Source organism: Saccopteryx leptura, chromosome 3 (assembly GCF_036850995.1).
Source record: "Saccopteryx leptura isolate mSacLep1 chromosome 3, mSacLep1_pri_phased_curated, whole genome shotgun sequence".
Lineage (NCBI taxonomy): Eukaryota > Metazoa > Chordata > Mammalia > Chiroptera > Emballonuridae > Saccopteryx > Saccopteryx leptura.
Genome location: NC_089505.1, coordinates 156,572,220 through 156,593,582, shown reverse-complemented (window position 1 = coordinate 156,593,582; position 21,363 = coordinate 156,572,220). Strand labels below are relative to the sequence as shown.

The 21,363-nt window shown below is 35.1% G+C and overlaps 1 protein-coding gene across 11 annotated transcripts in view; it reads right to left on the bottom strand.

The window, feature by feature from the left end:
• The window catches only part of ADGRL2 (adhesion G protein-coupled receptor L2), a 555,395-nt gene that overhangs the window by 148,106 nt on the left and 385,926 nt on the right, over positions 1-21,363 (bottom strand). For all 11 annotated transcript variants that reach the window (XM_066376638.1, XM_066376639.1, XM_066376641.1 and 8 more), the window contains one exon: positions 13,608-13,780. In XM_066376638.1, coding sequence (XP_066232735.1) covers positions 13,608-13,680 — 73 coding nt within the window. In that variant the 5' untranslated portion in view covers positions 13,681-13,780. The remainder of the gene's footprint in view (positions 1-13,607; positions 13,781-21,363) is intronic.

The following is a 21,363-nucleotide window of genomic DNA, read 5'->3' as shown; positions in this document are numbered from 1 at the left end:
TATATATACAGACACATATACAATTAAAAGACATATGAAGATTCCCCAGCAAAGCCATCAATTTTTATATAAGAGCTTTGATGGGATAGCTCAATGGTAGAGCATCGGCTAGCCATGTTGATGTCCCGGGTTCGATTCCCAATCAGGGCACACAGGAGAAGCAACCATCTGCTTCTCCACCTCTACTCCTCTCCCTTCTCTCTATATATATCTCCCTTCTCCTCCTACAGTCATGGCTCAGCTGGAGCAAGTTGGCCCTGGGCGCTGAGGATGGGTTCATGGCCTCACCTCAGGTGGTTAAATAGCCTGGTTGCTGAGCTACAGAGTAATGGCCCCAGATGGGCTTGCTGGGTGGATCCAGGCAGGCGCATGCGGGAAATCTGTCTCCCTGCCTCCCTGCTTCTCACTTAAGGAAAAATAATTTATATAAGCTATAAACATTTTAATGCTAATAGTCATTAAGAATATATTAACCAAAAAAGTAATATATTTTCAAAAGTAACATAAGTCTATGTAAAATACTGTTAAAAATAAAACTCCATTATCTATTATAAGGATAAAATTTCCTCTTCTTATAGCTAAGCTACAATCAGAGAATTCTCTATTAAAATAAATTCCAAAAAATTTTCTAAATTATTAGACATGTTCATTACTCATATTTAACTAATGTCTTCATAATTACTTATCTTCTAAAATATTTCCTCAAAGCATAGAAAGCAAATGGCACCATCAACTGGGTTCATCATTGGATTTCAAAAAGGAAGCTCCATTAGGGAATAAAAGCCTACATGAGCTGACTTAGTTGTTGCCAGTTATCACTATGCAGACAATTAAAAGAACTCGAAATATCACTGCAAGAACTAGGGTTGCAGTCAGTAATTAGGGTTTGTTACCTCTAAATCTTGAAATATACTTAAAGTATACTCAGCTGTTAATCCCAGAGACTCCATTCCTATCAGGTGTATACTTCACACACAGAGTCTGTTTTTGATATTCACAAACTCATCACATTGTTTTTAGGTAATCATCAGAGAAACTGCCACACCATCAATGAATATTTAAAATATTGCTTTGGTACCAACACTCCATGAATACAATTCTCAATTAATTAATATATTTTTCTGACTGCCAACGCACTATGAAAAATACAGAAAAAAATAGAACACCATCGCTGACCACAAAGAATTCACTAACACATATAAAGAAAGTAGTAAGAGGTGATCCCTCCACCAAAAAAAAAAAAGTGTTACATGAACAAAGAAAATTAACAAACTATTTTGTCCATTATGGTAGCCACTAGCCACCTGTGAAAACTTAAATTTAAATTAACATTAAATAAAATAATGTACTTTTTCAGTCACATTAGCCATAGTTCAAGTGTTCAATAATCACTTGTGGCCAGTGATTTACTCTTTTGGATTGTGTTGCTATAAAAATGCAGAAGATTCCTGTTTATATGAGAAAAAGCCTCCTGAAAGTACTTGTTTTTGAAAAGTATACTAAAGAACAAATAGAACTGAGGTGGAATGATGAATTTTTAGAAGGAATAATTAGTAAAATTGTCCTGCTTTGGCAGGAGTTACGGGAGGAACACCCCACTTCAAAGTCAAATTTGGGGTCATAGAATTTTGAGGATTTCGTTTTACTCAGTGAACAACTGGTCATAGAATTGACAAGATTAAAGGAAATAATGCATATATAAATATATAAAGACAATGACTGACATATAACAGATGTTCAAACACTTAAGAGGAGGGGTCAAGGGAGAGAAGGGAGGGAAAGAATGAAGAGAACTGGGGAGAAGAACGGAGGGGTGCTGAGGAGATAAGACAACAGAGCTGCTGGCTCTTAACTTCTTTCACTAAACCAGACTAATATTAAACAGCTATGAGACTCCAGTAAAATGTTATGGTTAAGTCTCACAACGGTCTATGGGTGCCAGGAAATGCTTTTTATTTAATGCTTTGCTCCTATACATAGGCAAGTAAGGCACCAAGGTAGCATTTATCACTAAGTCATAAAGTCGGCTTCAGTCTGGAAAAGGAGTTCAAAATTACTATGCGCCCTTATAGTGGGGAGAAAGAATATTTAGAAAGGGCCAATTAAATACTGCATTGTTTACCGACTGTAGCACATCAACCACATCGTGTGTCCTTGCACTTCTTGGTATCTATTATTTCAAATCTCTAAATAAACCTCTAATTTGTGTTCAACTGAATGCATTCCAAAATACAAAAGAGACCCTAGTCATTCAAGTTATTTGTATTTCTCCTCTAAGCATTTGTATCTGAAGCTGTCAAACTATACATAAAGTATTCTATGAAGTGATTAAAACATTATTTAGGCAGGTTTCACTGTGATACATATCTTTATTGTTTTATTGTTTTCCTACAACATGCAATCTTAAAATACAATTCACATATTTGTATGTATCAGTAATACTATAGAAGTAATCTTTCCAAAGGACCAAAATATTATTTAAAATTAAACTTAATTTTTTTAAAAACAAAATTACTAGAGATATTTGCTTGGACCTTGTCAGAAGGGTTTCAATTTTACATCATTACATTTTAACTTGCCTAATCAGATGAACAAAGGTACTTTATGTAAAATGATTCTTTTAGTTGCCTTAGCTACAAATCCCTGCAGGATACTATAATTGAAATCTACTCACGTAAGTTAGGAATAATTAGGGCCCCAAATTAAGCCAAACACAAAGTTAATTCAAATAGTCAGCTGCTGTCATTTAAATGGTTACGGAGTTTTATTGTTGCTTAACATTTCTGAATGCTTTTAAATGTACTTTGATCTCCTCATCTGTATTTAGTACTTTAGTACAAATAGAAATGAGATCAAGAAGCAACGATTCATCAGCCTTTAGAGTCTAAAGTTTAGACTGAAGTCACACCTATATCCAGTTTTTGTCACTCTAGGTTTTCCACTCAATCTCTGCTCCTAGTCAATTAACAGCACAGTTAAAAAGAATGGAATGACAGCTCTCAAAGGCAAGCTTTCTGGTAAATAAAAGCAGGATCCCAGAACTGACACTGAGTGCCATTAATGCAACAAAAGTAAGAGCTTTTAAAAGCTAACAAGGATAGTCTCTATTTGCTTAAAGTCTAAAACAAAGCAAAGGATTAAAGGAGCTTCCCTTAGAAAGCAAACGGGGAAAGATAAGGTCTAGTTGAATTCATACCTGAAAAAGGGGCCATGAATGCATGCCTTTAGCTAATTTAATGATAGATGCTAACCAGTATGAATTGATAAAGTATCATAAAATTTAAAACTACTGTTGCAATGTTTCATTTTTCAGTGTTCTGAGAGTAAATCACGCTGAGCACTGTTTGCACTTTCAAAGAGAAATTGTAATTTTTTAAAAAATATATGCTTATGGCTGTATAATTTCTGAGTATTATTTCAAAGTTGCAGACTTAGCAAGATTGGTTTTATGTTTTATAGATTTCAAAATAAAGTCAATCTTAATATAGTCTTTAATTTTAAATATAATGATGTTAAAAACTTTAAAATAAGTGGGCTTTTTCAATCATCACCACCATTAAGTTAAACAATAATAAGCAATATATTTTAAAGCATTATCGTAAATATTCTTGTATGACAACCAGATGAGGCAGGAAAAGACACCAATGACCTGAGACTACAGATTCAGTCCTACAGAAAGAAAAACGGAGTGGCAGCAAGTTGAGCTGGACAGAGGGACAGTCTTTGCAGGCCTTAGTTTCTTGACCTGTAAATTTAAAACTTCTACATGACTAATCTTCAGGTTGTGATTCTCAGTCTAAAATTCTTCAATTCTACAAAAAATAAAAAATAATTTGACCTCTATGATATCTATACAGAATTCTCTTAACATTTTTTAAATGGGTTAAGGCTAACATAATATCCACTTTGCATTACATGATTTTATCATTTTACTTCAAAAATTAAAAAGATTGGTGTAAAATGTTATTAAAAATAATGTTTCCATGTAACACAAAATAAAAGTAGGACAGATCAATAGGGAATAGAGGAAAATATTAGGGAGAAGGGTCAGGCTGCACTGTTCCTCGGGGATTTTTCAAAACAAATCATCAGATAAATGGTCAAGAGAAAGCATATAAATTAGGATTAAGAGGGTAACAAACTATAAAAATGTTCAGTAAAGTTTCAAGGTAGCTTAGTTCCTTTTCAAAACAAATTAGAAAACTACATTTCAACTGTGTTCTTAAGGTTAGAAACAAACCTTGATTTGCAATGGTAAAAATCATTGCCATGCAACATTTAATATTCTGGACTGAACATTTTCCTAAGACAAACTCCTTGAATCAGATGTCCTCTCACAGACCAGCCACATCAGCATCACCTGGGAGCTTATTAGAAATGCGGGCTCTCAAGGCCCATCCCAGATCACTGAATCAGAATCTACACTTTAACAAGATTCCCAAGTGCATTATATGTGCATTAAATTTTAAGGAGCACTGTTCTAGATAAATAAGATTAAAAACATCCAGCATGACCTCCTATAAATTCCTTCTTCTGTACACATCTCTCCCTGAACTTCCTCTCCCAATATCCTAATTTCCATTCTCCTTTCCTCTACGTGACTTTCTCTCCTTTTACCAGATCATATTTCTTTTCTTTCTGCCTAGATACAAATTATTTGGGTATCTGACATCTCTAGTACAAAAAAAAATAAAAAAGAAAACTATAAGAAATACTTTCCTTCAACAGAATACACTGACCCTCCACCACTTGTCTCCTTCATTTTATACACCAACTTCTGAATCATCCGCCACCATCACCTCATCACAGCCTTCTGCCATATAAAAGTATGTATTTTGAAATCCAACAGTCAATTCTCACCCCACCACCACCAGCAAAGCTCCTCCATCCATCCCTTCTGTTGTGTTTGACTCAAGTTTATGAAGTCCCGAACGCTTACTAACGTAGGCCTCTAATCAAGACCTCAATTTAGCATTAGACATATCTCCCTCCCGATTTAGATTTACTACAAAGAAAAAAAGATCAGAAAGGGGAGAGAGAACTAATAATACAGACTCAACACCCACCAATTAGCTATAAACAGACAGGTACAAAGCAATGGTAAAAAATGCTCCATAAATAACCAGCGAAATAAATGTTAATCTGCTTCAGATTAAACCCATGTGCAAAACAAAACTGCTTTATCTGAATCCCTCTATTTTTCCCAGAAAATTTTTATGCCTCTCCCTCTCTAACTTCATTAAATACAAACTTTATTAAATAGAATTAATGCAAAAAACCCCACATTTAGTACAGACCACTATAACTGAAATCAGAACAATGACATGTTTATTTATCATTCAAGCTGTATAGTTACAAATTGTGTTCACATCTTTTTCTTTCATTTTCTTTGTTTTAAAGCACTGTCCACTATCCACTTTTTCTGGGGACATCATTAACTTACCTCCTTTGTTAGTTAAAATCTGACTCATACCCCAAAATTTAATATTAATCCACTTCATTTTAAATTTACTGAGACCTTCATTCTCAACTTTTAACAAAGTTAATTCACAATGGATTAAAAACATAAATGAAAACATGTTAGAGCTACAGGGAAATGCAAGTGAATAAATATTTAACAAATCTCAACATGGATTTTTAACCATAAAAATAATAAAAGATCTCACAAAAGAAAATAGCTATCCATCAAAAAGTATGGAAAGAATAAGGAGTAAATAAAGCAAATGAAAGAAAATATTGACAACTGTTAAACTTTGATTACTGTTATTTTACAAAATCCTCTTTTCTCTTTGAAATTTTCATTAAGAATTAAGCAGTATTAATGAAATTAAAAGAAAAATATATTTTGTTAATAAAAATGACCTAAGGATATCATCAGAGTTTTTAAAAGTAAGAAAAGCTATAACAACATAAACAGAAAAATTGGTAATGGTAGTTAACAAAAAATTCACATTAATATATATTACAACTGACCAAAAAATAAATCCAAAAAATTGGTTTTGGCCTCACAATTAGTCCCAAATTACAAATTTACTTTATAATCAGATACCTTTTTTCACATATAAAAGTGTCAGTTCTTTTGAAAATCAGAAATCAATGCTGGTCAAGTATACAGATTGATACTTGCACATCACACACTGGTAATCAAAATGAACATGGTCTAACCCTTCAGAAAAAACAGTTTGGAATCTGTACGTGTGCCTGATATAACTAATGAGAATTCTAGAGTTCTAGTTTCAGGAAATACCAGATATAAAACAAGAGATTTATAACACATGTTTATTCTACATATTCTTGAAAGAAATTAAGTTCACATGGCCAATGAGAGAAGATTATATCATTTTTGAAATATCAATGCCAAGTTACAATGCAGTCTTCATTAAAATCAATTATCTAAATATATAATGACATGATAATACAACTTATGATAATTAATATGAAGTAATCAGAATATAAAAGTATATGAAGATGAACAACCCGATTTTGTTTTATACATCGTAATTGTATTTTATCCTTAGTATCAAGAATGTTATGTGAGAGAAAAAAAGTTGTTGTGGTTATATCAAGGTCCTAGAATTATGAACAACTTTAAATTCTCACCTTAATTTTTCTTATTTTTTTTTTATTTTTTCTCATGAGAATGTTACACATTCAAAATCAAGGGGGGGGGGAGAGCTTTTAAGAAAAATAAGCCCTCAAAGCAAGAATAATGGCAAACATAAAAGTCAAACTCAGTCGAGTCCCATGCTGATAAGGAGGGATTATAACTGTTTTTGCTTCCTGAGCTCTGATATGGAATTCCCTTCTCAGCCTTACATTTTAGCCAAGAGATCCCAGGGCTGGAGCGAGGTATTCTCCTGGAATCACTTCTGTCAAGTTGACAAAAGGAGTTCAAGAACAGGGTTGAAAGATGTCCTGAGATATTCACTAATCCACACTGATGTCTAATACATGTAGACTGCATGGCTGTCAGATGTCATTCTCTGTCACACAGGAAGTGACAAGAAAATAAAAGAGTACCATAGGGTACCAGGCATGTGTTTCAGAACACTCCTTAATAATATGGCAGATTAGTCAGTTCTTCGAGACAAACTAGTTCAACATTAACACTCAGATGTGCTCAATCATTTGTACTACCTTATTCTCTAATACCACTACCTAAATATCTAGTACATATAAAAGAGAAAATGTGTAAGAATTCAAAAAATTAAGCATGAGATCCACCAAAACTGTAAATATTAAGTAATTAACACAATTATCGTTCAGTAAAATTAAGGTGCTTTACACATGCTTCCTACGCTTTTAATTAAGCTACTTTTATTACACTATTGATTCTTTCAAAATATAACAATGACTGTGATAAATGCCAATATAGATGTAAAATCAATATTTCAAACATTTCTCCTGTATGGACAAGTTTATACTTCTTTTAGCAAATTATTTTTCATAGCGACAGATTTATTTATTAAAGATTTGATGTAGTCTTTTCTGGCAGAAAACAAAGGTTTACAAAAATTTAACAGTCAAATACCACAACATTATTGAAGTCTGCTTGGTGACTGTGGCATGTGAGAACTCTGATTTACAACACTTTACCACCAGTCGTAAGCCTATTGGTAAATCAACTGAGATTGTGAATGAACAAACTTTTTTATCACTGGAAAAGCAGCATGAGAGGGTGAGATAAAATAGAAAGTGAAAGGAAAATGTAAAGGAAAGACACCAACAATCAGGCACTTAATCTTCATATTAAATATGGCATATTCTGACACTACATGTTGATTAAAAAAAAAAAAAAAAAGATGACCGAAGTTCCAAATTAACTTTTCAAAAAATGCCAGTATGTCCCATTTAGTCTTTTTTTTTTTTTTTCAATTTGATTCACATTCAGAAAAAATATACCTTGCTTTTGAATCCTGGTATTAGTAACACAAAGCATTTGGTATTTACAAGATAAGCAACATCATATAATTTGTAAACGGCAAATGTCATCACAACCTATGGAGAAGAAAGCTGCCGCAATCAAATGACGTGCCACTCATATAATACAATATTTAAGTGTCCTAAGAGCAACATAGTTAGGTGTTCTCTTAAAGAAACCATCTAAGGCCCTCAGCGGTAGAGCATCAGCCCAGTGTGTGGAAGTCCCGGGTTTGATTCCTAGTCAGGGCACACAGGAGAAGCGCGCCCATCAGCTTCTCCACCCCTCCCTCTCTCCTTCCTCTCTGTCTCTCTCTTCCCTCCCGCAGCCATGGCTCCATTGGAACAAAGTTGGCCCGGGCGCTGAGGATGGCTCCGTGGCCTCCGCCTCAGGTGCTAGAATGTCACAGACTGCAGTGGGGCAACACCCCAGATGAGCAGAGCATCACCCCCTGGTGGGCATGCCGGGTGGACCCCAGTCAGGCACACGCAGGAGTCTGTCTCTCTGCCTCCCAGCTTCTCACTTCGGAAAAATATAAAAATACAAAAAAAAAGAGAATATCTAACACTGATCTGCAATAAAAATATAAAGAAAATTGCTTTTTAAAAATACATTGTTTTGCCTGCCCTGTGGTGGCGCAGTGGATAAAGCGCCGACCTGGAAAGCTGAGGCCGCTGGTTCCAAACCCTGGGCCTGCCTCGTCAAGGCACATATGAGAGTTAATGCTTCCTGCTCCTGCTCCTGCCCTCACCCTTGTCTCACTCTCTTTCTTTCTCTGTTTTTTTTTTCCTTTATAAGTACACTATCGAAAAATAGTAACAAAATAATCCTTTTCTGAAGCCTAAAATTATACCCAAGGAGCTTCAACAGAGAAATAGAGCTACAGTATATGATAGTAACTCTCAGGGGACAACTTCTGAATCTCAATGAATTAAACCATATCTTTTTTCAAAACAAAAATTTTTTTTTAAATGTTGCTTTATATCCACACCCACACAACCCTAACACCCTCACCCCATCTACCCATACTCACGTGATATGGGTAGATGTTTCTTAACTACGAAGCTGAGTAACACCATTGTCATCCCAGAAATCTGTCAGAAATACAAACGCTTTGGGCCTGCCTCACACCCTCTAGGAGTCTAGGTGGTGATTCTGCTACTCCTATGGTTTGACAACCACTGTAATCGTTTAATTCATAACCATGCACTGCCATGCTCACCACTGTCTTTACTTGGCTTCTGCAGTTCCCACTGTGATTCAGTTCAAGCACCATCATCACTTCCTGACATACACCCACCCAACTCAACTACCCTCCACCCCAATACTTCTGTGAATAACATGATCACGGCACTTAACACCTTGTTTTTACAGTTGTTACTGTTCCTTCTGTAAGGACTACAACCACGACCTCCTTCAAAGATTTATGCTTTTTATATGATGAATATAGATTGAATGCTTATACAGTACAAGCCAGACATTATTCTAGAAACTTGAACACATCGATTAACCAAAAAAAAAAAAAAAAGAAAAAGAAAAAGATCCCCATGAAGCGGAAATGCTAACATACTGTGCATACTGTGTATGTGTGTAAATATGTATTTTGTATATTTCACTACATGTGTATTAATAAAAGAACAATAGAAAAAAGTATAACTGTATATAGATCTGAATTACTTTAATCCTTCTGAAGTTTAATCAGGGAGAACAAACCTATTCCTTCCACTGAATTAATACTGAAGACCACTCTGAAGAAAATATTTATATGCCAAAAAGTATTTCTAATTCATATTTAAATGCTAGATCTACTTTTTTCTGCCACATGACTAGTGAAAATACTCCCACAATCAAACATCCTTTTTTAGTAAGATATCATTTACACAAAAGTCATTGTAAAATGTGCTTAGACTTTAAAAATACATTAAAACCTGGTATGAACTATTTCTACAGCTATGTTCTAAAATTGTCTTGTACATTAAATAAATATGTATAGCTGTACCTAGAACATCTGGCATTTATACCTGGCATAATATTTTTCTTTGAAATAAGAATAAGCAAAAATGTAATTTGAGTCAATTAACTATGATTTTGACTAAAGAAATCTAATTACATACACACTCCATAAAAAATTCAACCTGAAATCCGTATCCCTGACTTTGTTGAAGAACTGCTATTATTTGTAACTTGTCACTTGAGCAAGTCTTCATATGTCTGACTTATACTTTCCAGGGCTCTATTATATACCATAATTTAATTCTCTAGGACACAAAAATTCAATTTACTTTCCTACTTACTGATACATGATTCCACAGTGGGTTAGTATGCTTATAAAAATCAGCCAAAAGAATCAAAGCACACTAGTTTCTCAACAAAACTGATTTCTTAAGGGCTTGAGGTTAGTTCTCGAGGAATAAAATCAGTCCTAAGAAAAACTTACAAAATATTTTGAAGTCTGGTCTTTTATGATTTTTATTTGAAAATCCTAAACACAATTTTGAAAAATAAATAGGGAGGAGATACTATAAGAATAAATAAAATATTGTTCCTGTTTTTAAAAAATAAGTAAATTTTAGATTCCTAAATACTAATTTAAGCCTGGCCAGGTGGTAGGACAGTGGATAGAGCATTGGCCTGGGATGCTGAGGGCCCAGGTTTGAAATCCCAAAGTCGCCAGCTTGAGTGCGGGGTTGCTGGCTTGAGTGTGGGATCAGAGACATGACCCCATGGTCGCTGGCTTGAGCCCAAAGGTCACTGGCTTGAGCAAGGGGATCACTCACTCTACTGGAGCCCCCCAGTGAAGGCACATATGAGAAAGCAATCAATGAACAACTAAGATGCCACAAGAACAATCAATTCTTCTCATCTCTCTACCTTCCAGCCTGTCTGTCCCCCTCTCTGTCTTCTATCTGTCTCTCTCACTAAAAAAAAAAAAAAAAAAAAAAAAAAATTTTTTAAAAGACAGAGAGGGAAATGAGCTAACTCTAATAATTAAACCTTTATCCATGTAATCAGCATTTACCACAGCGGAACTTATAAAAACGCTTAGTGATTTGCTCTTATCTGCACACAAACATGACATATTTCTAATGTTCAAGTGAATATAGAACAAGTAAGTCCTTCTTGAAAATGCTGAAATTTACCTCTCATGTTTAGATGTAAAACAAATCCAAAATTATGTTAAGCCTTTAAAATCATATACTGACGTAAACATGGGAAAAGAAAGCTTTAAAAAGGCAGGAGAAGTTCACGGCCAAATAAAATACAAGATTTTATTTTTTGTTTTATTTGGTAGTTTTAGAACTGACCACACTCAGAAAGCAGATAAAACTAAAGATGAAGTGAAAGAGTTGGCACAAAATACCTTCAGTTTTACTAAAATAAATTTAGTTAGTAACTGTAAAACAACCAAAATAAAGCTTTCACTTATTTCTCTCAGGACTATTTTAAATAATATTTACAAATTTATGTAAATTATAAAATCAGACCTCTAGCACTTTTTATACTATAGAGCTGGTTAATGAAAATAATTCATGATTTGATATAAAAAATCTTGATTAATAGCTATTTCTTAAAAATCTAATGTCTGCTTTGCACTGCAAAGCCAGAACACAGGCTAAACCAGGCTGAAACACATGGTAATGAGAGGTCCTCCCTGCCCGCTGCAGACCCCAACTGGCCTGTGATACACTCAAGTTACTTTGCCTGCTTGGTCACAACAGGTATCTGTGGTTTCCACCACTACACATAAGACAATGAGCTCAAGAGTGCATTTTTGAATCCTAATAAGCACCTGGCTCAACTTAGTCAATCAGTAAATAAGGAGGGAGGAAATCACCTAGAAACCTTAATCTGAGCAAACCCCTAAAGGTCTAAGCAGTGATACAAAAGTGCTCATCTCTGTAAAAGATTTGAAAAGGTAACAATCATTGTAAGGGCCCTGAAGGTATTCTAAGTGGTTGAATCATTAAATTTCTATCTTCTTTCCTGTGCTCTCACTCCTAACTTGGATTGGTTTTCTCTATAGGTGTTCACAGAGCATTACCTGCTTTCTGGCAATAAAGGGCTATCATGTCACATAAAACTTTTCTAAGACAAACCATGTGATGCCGGATCAATGTTCGAACAATGCATTAATGACGGCGCATACTCCCAAAACAACAGCATGTGTCTGTCCGTCCCAGGTTCTTTTTACCCAGAGGAGGAAATGACTTCCAAAGTGACAACTCCTGGCCTGATGAGCCAAAAATGAAATTTCTCTTAAGAGCAGATATGAATCCTGACCTGATAGGTGACACCAGAAATAAAACTGCAGTATCTCATGAGAAAGTCTCTGTTTGCTTGCCCCCTGGTAAGCTACTGTGCCAGCAAACTTGTCTCTATCTTGATTGGAAAGTGTTTCATTATGTGGACTAATGGTCAACGGGGTTCACAAAGGCAATCTTTCTTAAATGTATAAAATAACTCTGATATAACAGCAGGATTTCAGTTAGTTCCACACACACACACAAAACGAAGCAAAATTATAGATAACACAAGATTTTTATAATGATCCAAGCCAGAGTCTTATTATTCAACTCAGTTTCTGCTATTGCTTATCATTACAGTAGTATTCATTCAGACATACTATATTTTAATGTCAGACTTGATGTATTTTCAATTCTGACTCAAAGAGCAGTATCTTCTGAAAGTAAAATATTAATTCATTTGTAACTTTCTGGTGACTTAAATCCAAGTAAACATTATTTACTTTATGAATATAGAAATTCTGCTTTTAAAATATTCCTAAAATGTGTTTGTGTGAACCGTTTTATTAAGTTATGTCAGCATATTGAAAGTAGAGAACTTTGAAGGCAAGGAGGAAATAATAAAACAATTCTGGAACAAGAAATTCAAATAAAATAATTTTGGTAAATTAAAATATTAACATTTTGAAGCATGTTACAAAGACACTGGAAAAGCAAGCTTGCTTCTTTCTATTAGGTCACAATCTGCCTCCTCTTTTTCTCCACCTATAATTTATTAATAGGTATAAAGGTGGTCATTTAAAAATACATAAAACCAAATTTAAAAGTCTAAAACATTTTCTTCAAGACTGTTTTACATGCATTTCTCAGAGATTTTGTATTCTTTACTGACTTTATGAAATTAATATATTTTCATGCCAAATACAACTACCACTATTAATTAGCTATAAACAATTATTAAGCCTCAAAAGTGTGTGTAATTCTTTAAAAGTCAAGTCTGTCACCAGAAAAATATAGGTAACATTAAGATGGAAGCACTATCAAAACTGTTTCCAGAGGCTATGGAAAATTTTATCTGGTAGTTTTAGAATTATGACCACACTCAAGAAGCAGACAAAACCAAGGATGAAGTGAAACAGCTGCCACAAAATGCCTTCATTTTTACTAGAACAAATAGTAACTGTAAAACAGATAACTAAAAACAAAGCTTTTGTTTCTCTCAGTTTATTTAATCATATTTATAAATTTATATAAAATATAAATTCAGACTTCTAGCACTTTCTATAATATAGAGCTGTGAAAAGAAAATTATCCAACATTCAGAAAATCATTTTAACACCTATTTCTAAAATAATAAGATAATACTCTCCAGCCACTTCCATGTAAGATTGCATAGTTTCAGTCTCCTGAATATAAAAAAGAAAATGTAAATTGCTCCTTACCTTCTGTATTCGGTAAGAAGCTGATTATAATGATAAACCACAGACTTCGCATTCTGCAACCAGAAGACACCATTATTGATCCCTTTAAATATTTTCTTTGTATTCCTTAATGAATCTAGTTATAAATGCCCAGCTTCATCGAACCCAGGAGTCTGCGTCATTGATCCTCATATCTGAAAAACAAACAAATCCATCATTTACTCTATGGTCCTGGTACATTACAAACAAAATGCAGAAATAATAATAACAATAACTCTCCCTCCTCCCTTCTTCCCTCTCTCCCTTTCCAAAGTACAAAACATAAATTAAAAAAAGATAGATATTTTGGTTCTATGTCTGATATGGAAACTGTGCCTATACGCTGAATAAGGGAGCCTCACATCTTAAAAATGATTAAAACCCAAATTATATTTACAGATAACCATAATATATGAACTCACATCATAGTTATATAAATTCCTACTGATGAATTTTTCTTTGAAAAGCTTAGAAAAAGTCACTCTAGAATAACTAACCCGTCACTCTATGCCAAATAATAATCATTTTATCAAATTACAGTTTGACTCTTGAACAACACAGTTTTTAACTGTGACAGTCCACTTAATATCAATAAATACCAGTGCTGTTTTTGATTCAGCATTGGGAGTCCACAGATACCAAGGTCCAACCAAATGCACAGATCTACGCCATTCTATACAGGGAACCTGAGACTCTTTAATTTTGGTATCCACATGTGGTAGAGGGGAGGTGTTCTGGAACTAAATCCCACAGACACCAAAGGAGAACTTTAAGTTTTGGGGAAGTCAAAGTTACATACAAATTTTTCAACTGTGTAGGCTGGCACCCCACCCCCACACTGTGCAAGGGTCACTTGTTATACCTTTAATACAGACTATCTCTAACACAATTTTAGAAATAAATGGTCTTCTTTGGTTTGTTTCTAGTAATGGTAACAGCACATTATCTCCCATTTCAACAGAGTCGAGATATAACAAAAGTTTATTTTTTATACAAGGGTGCCCAGTTTCTAACATATGGCTGTACTTTATATAAATTATGCCATTTCATAAACACCACAATTCCAAACACCACAGATCAAATTATTATTTCTCAGATTTCTATTATTCATAGAGAAAAGCAGTTTAATATAGTCTCTTAACTATTTCATTTTAAAGTTTAAGATATTCATACATTGGTTCTTCTTACAGCAAGGTACAACTTAAGATCAAACCTACATTTTTGAGTAGGTTGGTCCCTCCACTGGACCCAAACCATGATTTTTATCTCCAAGGTTGCATCTCTTTTAAAAAAAATGGGGGGAGTGGTGGCAGAAATAAAAAACTCTGAGCCATATCTAATTTTGACCAGCACTTAAGGATCCAGTTCTTCAACTGGAGAAAACACAAAATTTCAGGCACGTGGCCCTGGCTGGTTGGCTCAGTGGTAGAGCATCAGCCTGGCGTGTGGAAGTCCTGAGTTCGATTCCCAGTCAGGCATACAGAAGAAGAGACTATTTGCTTCTCTACACCCCTCCCTCCGCTCTCCTCCTCCTGCAGCCATGACTTTTTGAGCAAGTTGGTCCCAGGCGCTGAGGATGGCTCCATGGCCTCACCTAAGGCACTAAAAAGAGCTCTGTTGCCAAAAAATAAAGCAACTGCCCCAGATGAACAGAGCATCACCCTGTAGGGAGCTGCCGGGTGGATCTCGGTCAGGGGTTACAAGAGTCTCTCAGCCTCCCTGACACCCCACTTCTCAATTAAAAAAAAATTAGGTAAAAAATTTCAGGCATATGACTTAATCAGAATTTCCCGGTTGCTAGGATCACAAGACGAGATCATTTACTGGGTTCTACTTAAGTTTACCTCTACGGTAAGCATGAGGAATCACTGAATAAATAACAGCCTTATAATACACATAAGATGCAGGCAGTTCCCAAATATGTCCAGCTTCTGAGAGTAAAGAAATCACTAATTTTTCTTGAAAGGAACATCTTAACTATTTCTTCATATTAACTTCCTATTATTTTCTTCTATGTAAATACTCTTTAGCAAGTTTTCTTAAACTGTTCTTAAACCATAGTAAATAAAAGTGTTTAAAAGTGGGGCAGTGAGGAAAATGACTCCCCATTCTAAGGGTGTGTCTATAATTCAAACAAAATGAAGTCTCACTTAACTTAGATGTTGTCACTAATGCATGAAGAAAATTTAGAAAACAAAATTTTCCCAGATAACTTTGAGTTCTCTATTTTACATCATCTGAGCTACTCTGCATTTGCTAGTTCCGTGTATCATATAATGATTCTATTAGCAGTTTAGTACATTTTACTAGTCACCTACAAGGTAACTTCAGTGGAAACGTAGTCAGTTTCTAAATGGTTTGGAACACTTACCACAATATAAGGTCACTATCTGGCTTTACCAACAAACACACAAAAAGAATGTAAGAAATTAATTTGAAGCTATTGTCTAGTGTTTAAATATAAAGATCCATAAAATCACAGATAAAACTAAGATATTTCTGTACTCAGAAGTTTGTTTTATCATGCCTATAGTTTCAGAGATGAAACTACTCCCCATATATGTCTCCATGATCAAACCATTTGTTTTTAGCTCTCTGAAACCTCTGAAGAGAACTCGGTATCATGAAGAGGACAGTCAGAATTCGTATTACCCAGTTCTGAGACCACCTCAGATGCTTCTCTATCCAAAGGAGTAAGACAAAAACAAAGGAGAGAGCATGTTTCTACCTGTGAATGCCAAAAATACAAAGAATAGAATGATACATCAGAAATCCATGTGATGGAGACACACAGCACAGAACCCTGCCCAACGGGCTAGCTCACTCTCCCTATATTTCGCTCTGAGCTTCCAAAGACTATTCAAAAGACAAAACCAACAGTAAACCTACAGTTTGCAACTGCTATGGCAAAGTCCCTGCCTTAAACCTGCAAGCTCTTTTATGGAAAGCATAAAGAGAAATGAGATAATTCCATGGCCTGTCACATCGAAGTCTCATCAGTGAACAATTTCTTATACCCTATAAACTGTTCGACGATCTGATGAAGCCAGCAGAATTATTTTAATGTGTGAATGAGGTACTTTCATTACTATATGTAAAAGAACCGGTAAGTGAGCCTTTGGAATGTGCTTGAATCAAGCAAAGAATTCTGACTGTCCAAGTTTTGGTTGTAATGGGTACTTTCATTTCAATGAACTAATGCATACAGGCTGCTGGCCCGCATGCACAACTCCTGAACACATTGCCACTTTCTTAAAGCTATCCAAGATCAGCCTGTCTTCAGTCATTTGCTCTTTGAAAGAGTCCTTGTTTGTGGGAAGAAAGGGAAGGAAGAAATCAGAGACTGATGACTGCCTTGTAGGAAACAGCTGCCAAGATAGGAAACCTCTGTTAGTGAGGGAAAAAAGGAGGAGGAAACCACACAACTAATACCTCTTTCGCAGTCCCGGGCCAGGACAGAGTATTTTATGAACAGATTTTAGCTATATTAAAATTTCAGTGTATTCTTAAGGTTTGAATGTTAAACCTAATTTTAAAAGTATGCTCCAGACGATTATAAGATAGTATAAATGATTGTTTCTGACAGACAGAAACAGGTTCTGAAATGTAAAAAAAAAAAAAAAATCATGGCTTCTTTTACACCAAGCTGAAGTCTGTCCATTACTAAAAAGGAATATCAAATTTATCTTTCTCATTCTACAACCTATATCCAATCACTTTCACATCAAATAGATTATTTTCAAAAACTCACGCTTTAAATGCAATTTTGAAAAATAAGTCAAAAGATTTTACTGCTGTGACCCAAATTAAAAACAACCTTTCATTAAAAATGTTAATGAAAATTGAAATACTTAGCAAACCACAATCAGCTAAGGATAAAATGAATAAATAACTATGGTGAAACTAATCCCCAAAAAAGCATTGCTCCTAAATCAACCTAGAGCCTAAGGACACTCCCAGGCACGGAGGCAGCTGCGCTCTCCCTTCCAACACTGCAACTACCGCAGAGAGAAATTCAGTAAAAGCTTCTCGCAATGCAAAACAAAACAAGAAACAAAACCAAAAAGGGCTATGAAATTTTCTTTCAACAAACAGAAAAGATTAATTGAGTCCCCATATTAACAACCAGGTTGTCTTTAGATTTTTAGAAAACCTCCCCCCCCCCCCCCCAAGAACTAGAAACGGGAACGGGGAGTGCGAAGACACAGTGCATGGATGGAAACCTCCTAATGTTAAATAACAGTTCATTTCTTAGTAAAAACAGAAACAGAACATTTCTACTTAAACTATAAATATGATTTTAAAAAAATCAAAGCCAATTCTAACATGCAACCTCCTCCTACATTTTCTCTTATCTTGTTTCTATAAACCACATGCCACTGTCGGTATACCAAACCTGTCAAGATTTTTTTGGGGGGTAGATATCCTATATTACTCTGGCATGTGAAAAGTCAATTAATGCATCATTACTCCTAAACCTTCCAAAGCTAAACATGATTTCCAGGAATATGCCTCAGCACTGTTTATATCCTAATAGTTTTCAATGTTTTATACACTACTTACAATGTGTAGCTAGCCGCAGTCTTTCAGACAGTAGCCTGCTTATACTGAAGTGGACAAGGGTAGGTTTATAGTTGTATGTGATGTTTCATTTTATTCTTCTACTGTTTATTATTGTATTCTTTTCCAAATGAACAACTGTATACCTATTTTTGCCCCACCCGGTGTGTATTAGTTGCATTAAACAACCTGTACCTTACACTGTGCACAAAATTAGAAAAACACCACTAACAGTCCTGTATTTATGTGACATTACCAGAAAATCACATTTCACCTTGTATGTGATGATGCCTATTTAGCAAAAACAGAAGAAAAAAAACCACGATTGCTGATAAGCATCAATGAAAGTTGAGTATAACATGTTTCAAATTAGTAGGAGGAAAAGATAATTTTAAACTGTCTAAAACTGGTTAACTAAGGTTGATACTCTATTAAGAGCAAAGCCACTGTAGATCTGTATCTTTGATTTCTACTGGTAGACACTGAACTGCTGTGAACACTGCATAGTAAACACAAAACAACTAGAAGCCTGAGGAGAGCAGGTGAGGACCATGAACCTACCACAGTCAGCCCTCCTTCCTTTATGCACTAATGCAGTGTAAAATTTAACATTAATGTTTCAGGTAGGCCTAAAATTTTGTGCACTAAATGTATGTTGACTCTAAATGAAAGCTAAAGATAGATGTACAAAGTCAGTCTTTCTGATCTTATTTGTGCTATAAAATTATAATCATTATGGGACAAAATTTACTAGCAAAAGAAAGCTTCTTTTCTGTATTTCACCAAAACGAAAACAAAAAACAATCCCACTCTACCCCTCCTCCCAAGCATTAGAAAAGTAAATATAAATGAGTTACATTTCAATTTAGCTAACCCTCATTCCCTGTTCATTTTTCAGAAATAGCTATGTGCGGTCCTAAAAGGTTAGAATTTCTCCTCCTTGTTAACACCAGAGAAAACATCAACACCCTTGGGAGTTTTCTTTCAGTAGGTTGTCTAAGTAAAACCCTTGCTATCGCTAATCAGAAAGCCTTTCTTAGCTCCAGGCGTTCCACGTACTTTCCGTTTGAGTTTATTTTCTTTCCCTCACGAGGATAAGGCTGGGGACGGAATGCTGATAGAGATTTTAAACCCACATGGCCAACCACTAGTCGCCACCCCCTTTCTCTGTTTCATTTCAGTGGACCCTGGTAACCAAATCTAGAGTAATTTTAATTAAACTAGTTATGCTGAAGTCCTCTTAACATTCATCACTGATACTATCCTTCATTGAAATTTCTTCATTCTGAAGGAAGAAATTCTCCTATGACGGGGCTTAGAGGAGGCGCAGAAGAGAGTTCAGGAATGCTCCTAGGAAATGGCACCTGCTATCTGCAGTAGTATCTCTCTAGGAGTCATGCTGAGCACGCAGAGAGGCTTGCGGCTGTGGACACTTGGAGGCTCAGTGCAGGGCAGTCTGCCACTATCTTCATTAACGTCCTTCCAGTTGAAATAATAAAAACAAATGGCTGTCATTTTCAAACCAGTGTAGGTAATATTTTATGACTGAACACAAACTTGCAAATGAAGTCTCCAAAAAAAAGAAAAAGCTACCTATGCCCCATTCAAAATATTACCTTATATATCATGAAAATTTGATGGCTTCCCCAATTTTTCTAACCAAAAAATTCATAAATATATTTGTTAAAAACACTTTATATTTATTGTTAAAATTATAACACACCCATAGCATAGAAGTTAGTCTTTCCCTGTGTGGGGGAAAGGGAGCTAAATGGCAGTTCTCTCCAACGTTAGTGCACACTGACCCTAACTCCACAGTCCAGAATTCTCAGGCAATTTTTTTAGTTGAATAGAAATTATGGGCACTATGGCAAGAAATACTTCCTCAGTACCTATTATGTGTGAAATGCTATATTAGACACATATAACTAATCCTTATTAGGTCAATATCCTAAAGGTCAGAAATATGAGGTTCAGAAACAAAAAGTAACACCACTAGTAGATGGCAGAGTTTGAATTCCAATCAAAGCTAATTATAGTAATCCCCTTTATCCAAGAGGGATATGTTCCAAGACCCCAGTGGATGCCCGACACTTGGATAGTACTGGACCCTAACAGACTACGTTTTTCCTATACAGAACATACATACCTATGATAAAACTTAATTTATAAATTATAAATTTATGTGAATGTGGTCTCTCAAAAAACTTCATTGTACTATAGTCACCCCTTTTCTTGTGATTATCTGATATGAAATAAAAATACCTTATTCATCTCAGAACTTATTTCAACTAAGCACTGATTTCACCTAATGACTGAATTAATATTGGCTTAGGCAAATTAAAAAAAAAAAAAAAAACAATGTTGTTCATGAGATGCAATCTTATGCTTGTTTCACTGCACTGAATCCTTCGTTCATAAATCATTGTTAGTAGCCATTCCCTGAATCGATATTCAGATTCCCTCTTGGTCTATATATATAACCACTAAATGAAATAATAATGACTCAGGATCTGTTGTATGTATTAGATCATCAATATGACCATCAGAGATTTCTTAGAAGTAATGAGGTAATCTGAGTAAAATGTCATACGATCTTAAAAATAAATATAAAAAATTAACTAAAAAAATAAACAGTAAGAAGTTGAAGAAATTTTAAGCATATAGCACATTGCCTTTTGTAATCAATATATGATATAATTCATATGCAAACTATGTCAACATACAATGTCATCTAAACTTGCAATTCCAACTTCTAAAATAGATAATATTAACACTACAATTACATGTATGTCAATTTAAGTCAATGATTCCATCTTAAGTAATCTTAAGGAAGTAGCCCTAAAGGGGCTACAGCAATGTATCTCACTAAGGGGCTTACCTCTTCTATCAAAATGTCTCTGTAGCCTGACCAGGCATTGGCGCAGTGGATAGAGCATCGGACTGGGATGCGGAGGACCCAGGTTCAAGACCCCGAGGTCGCCAGCTTGAGCTTGGGCTCATCTGGTTTGAGCAAAAGCTCACCAGCTTGGACCCAAGGCCCCTGGCCCAAGCAAGGGGTTACTCGGTCTGCTGAAGGCCCACGGTCAAGGCACATATGAGAAAGCAATCAATAAACTAAGGTGTCACAACGAAAAACTAATGATTGATGCTTTTCACCTCTCCATTCCTGCTTGTC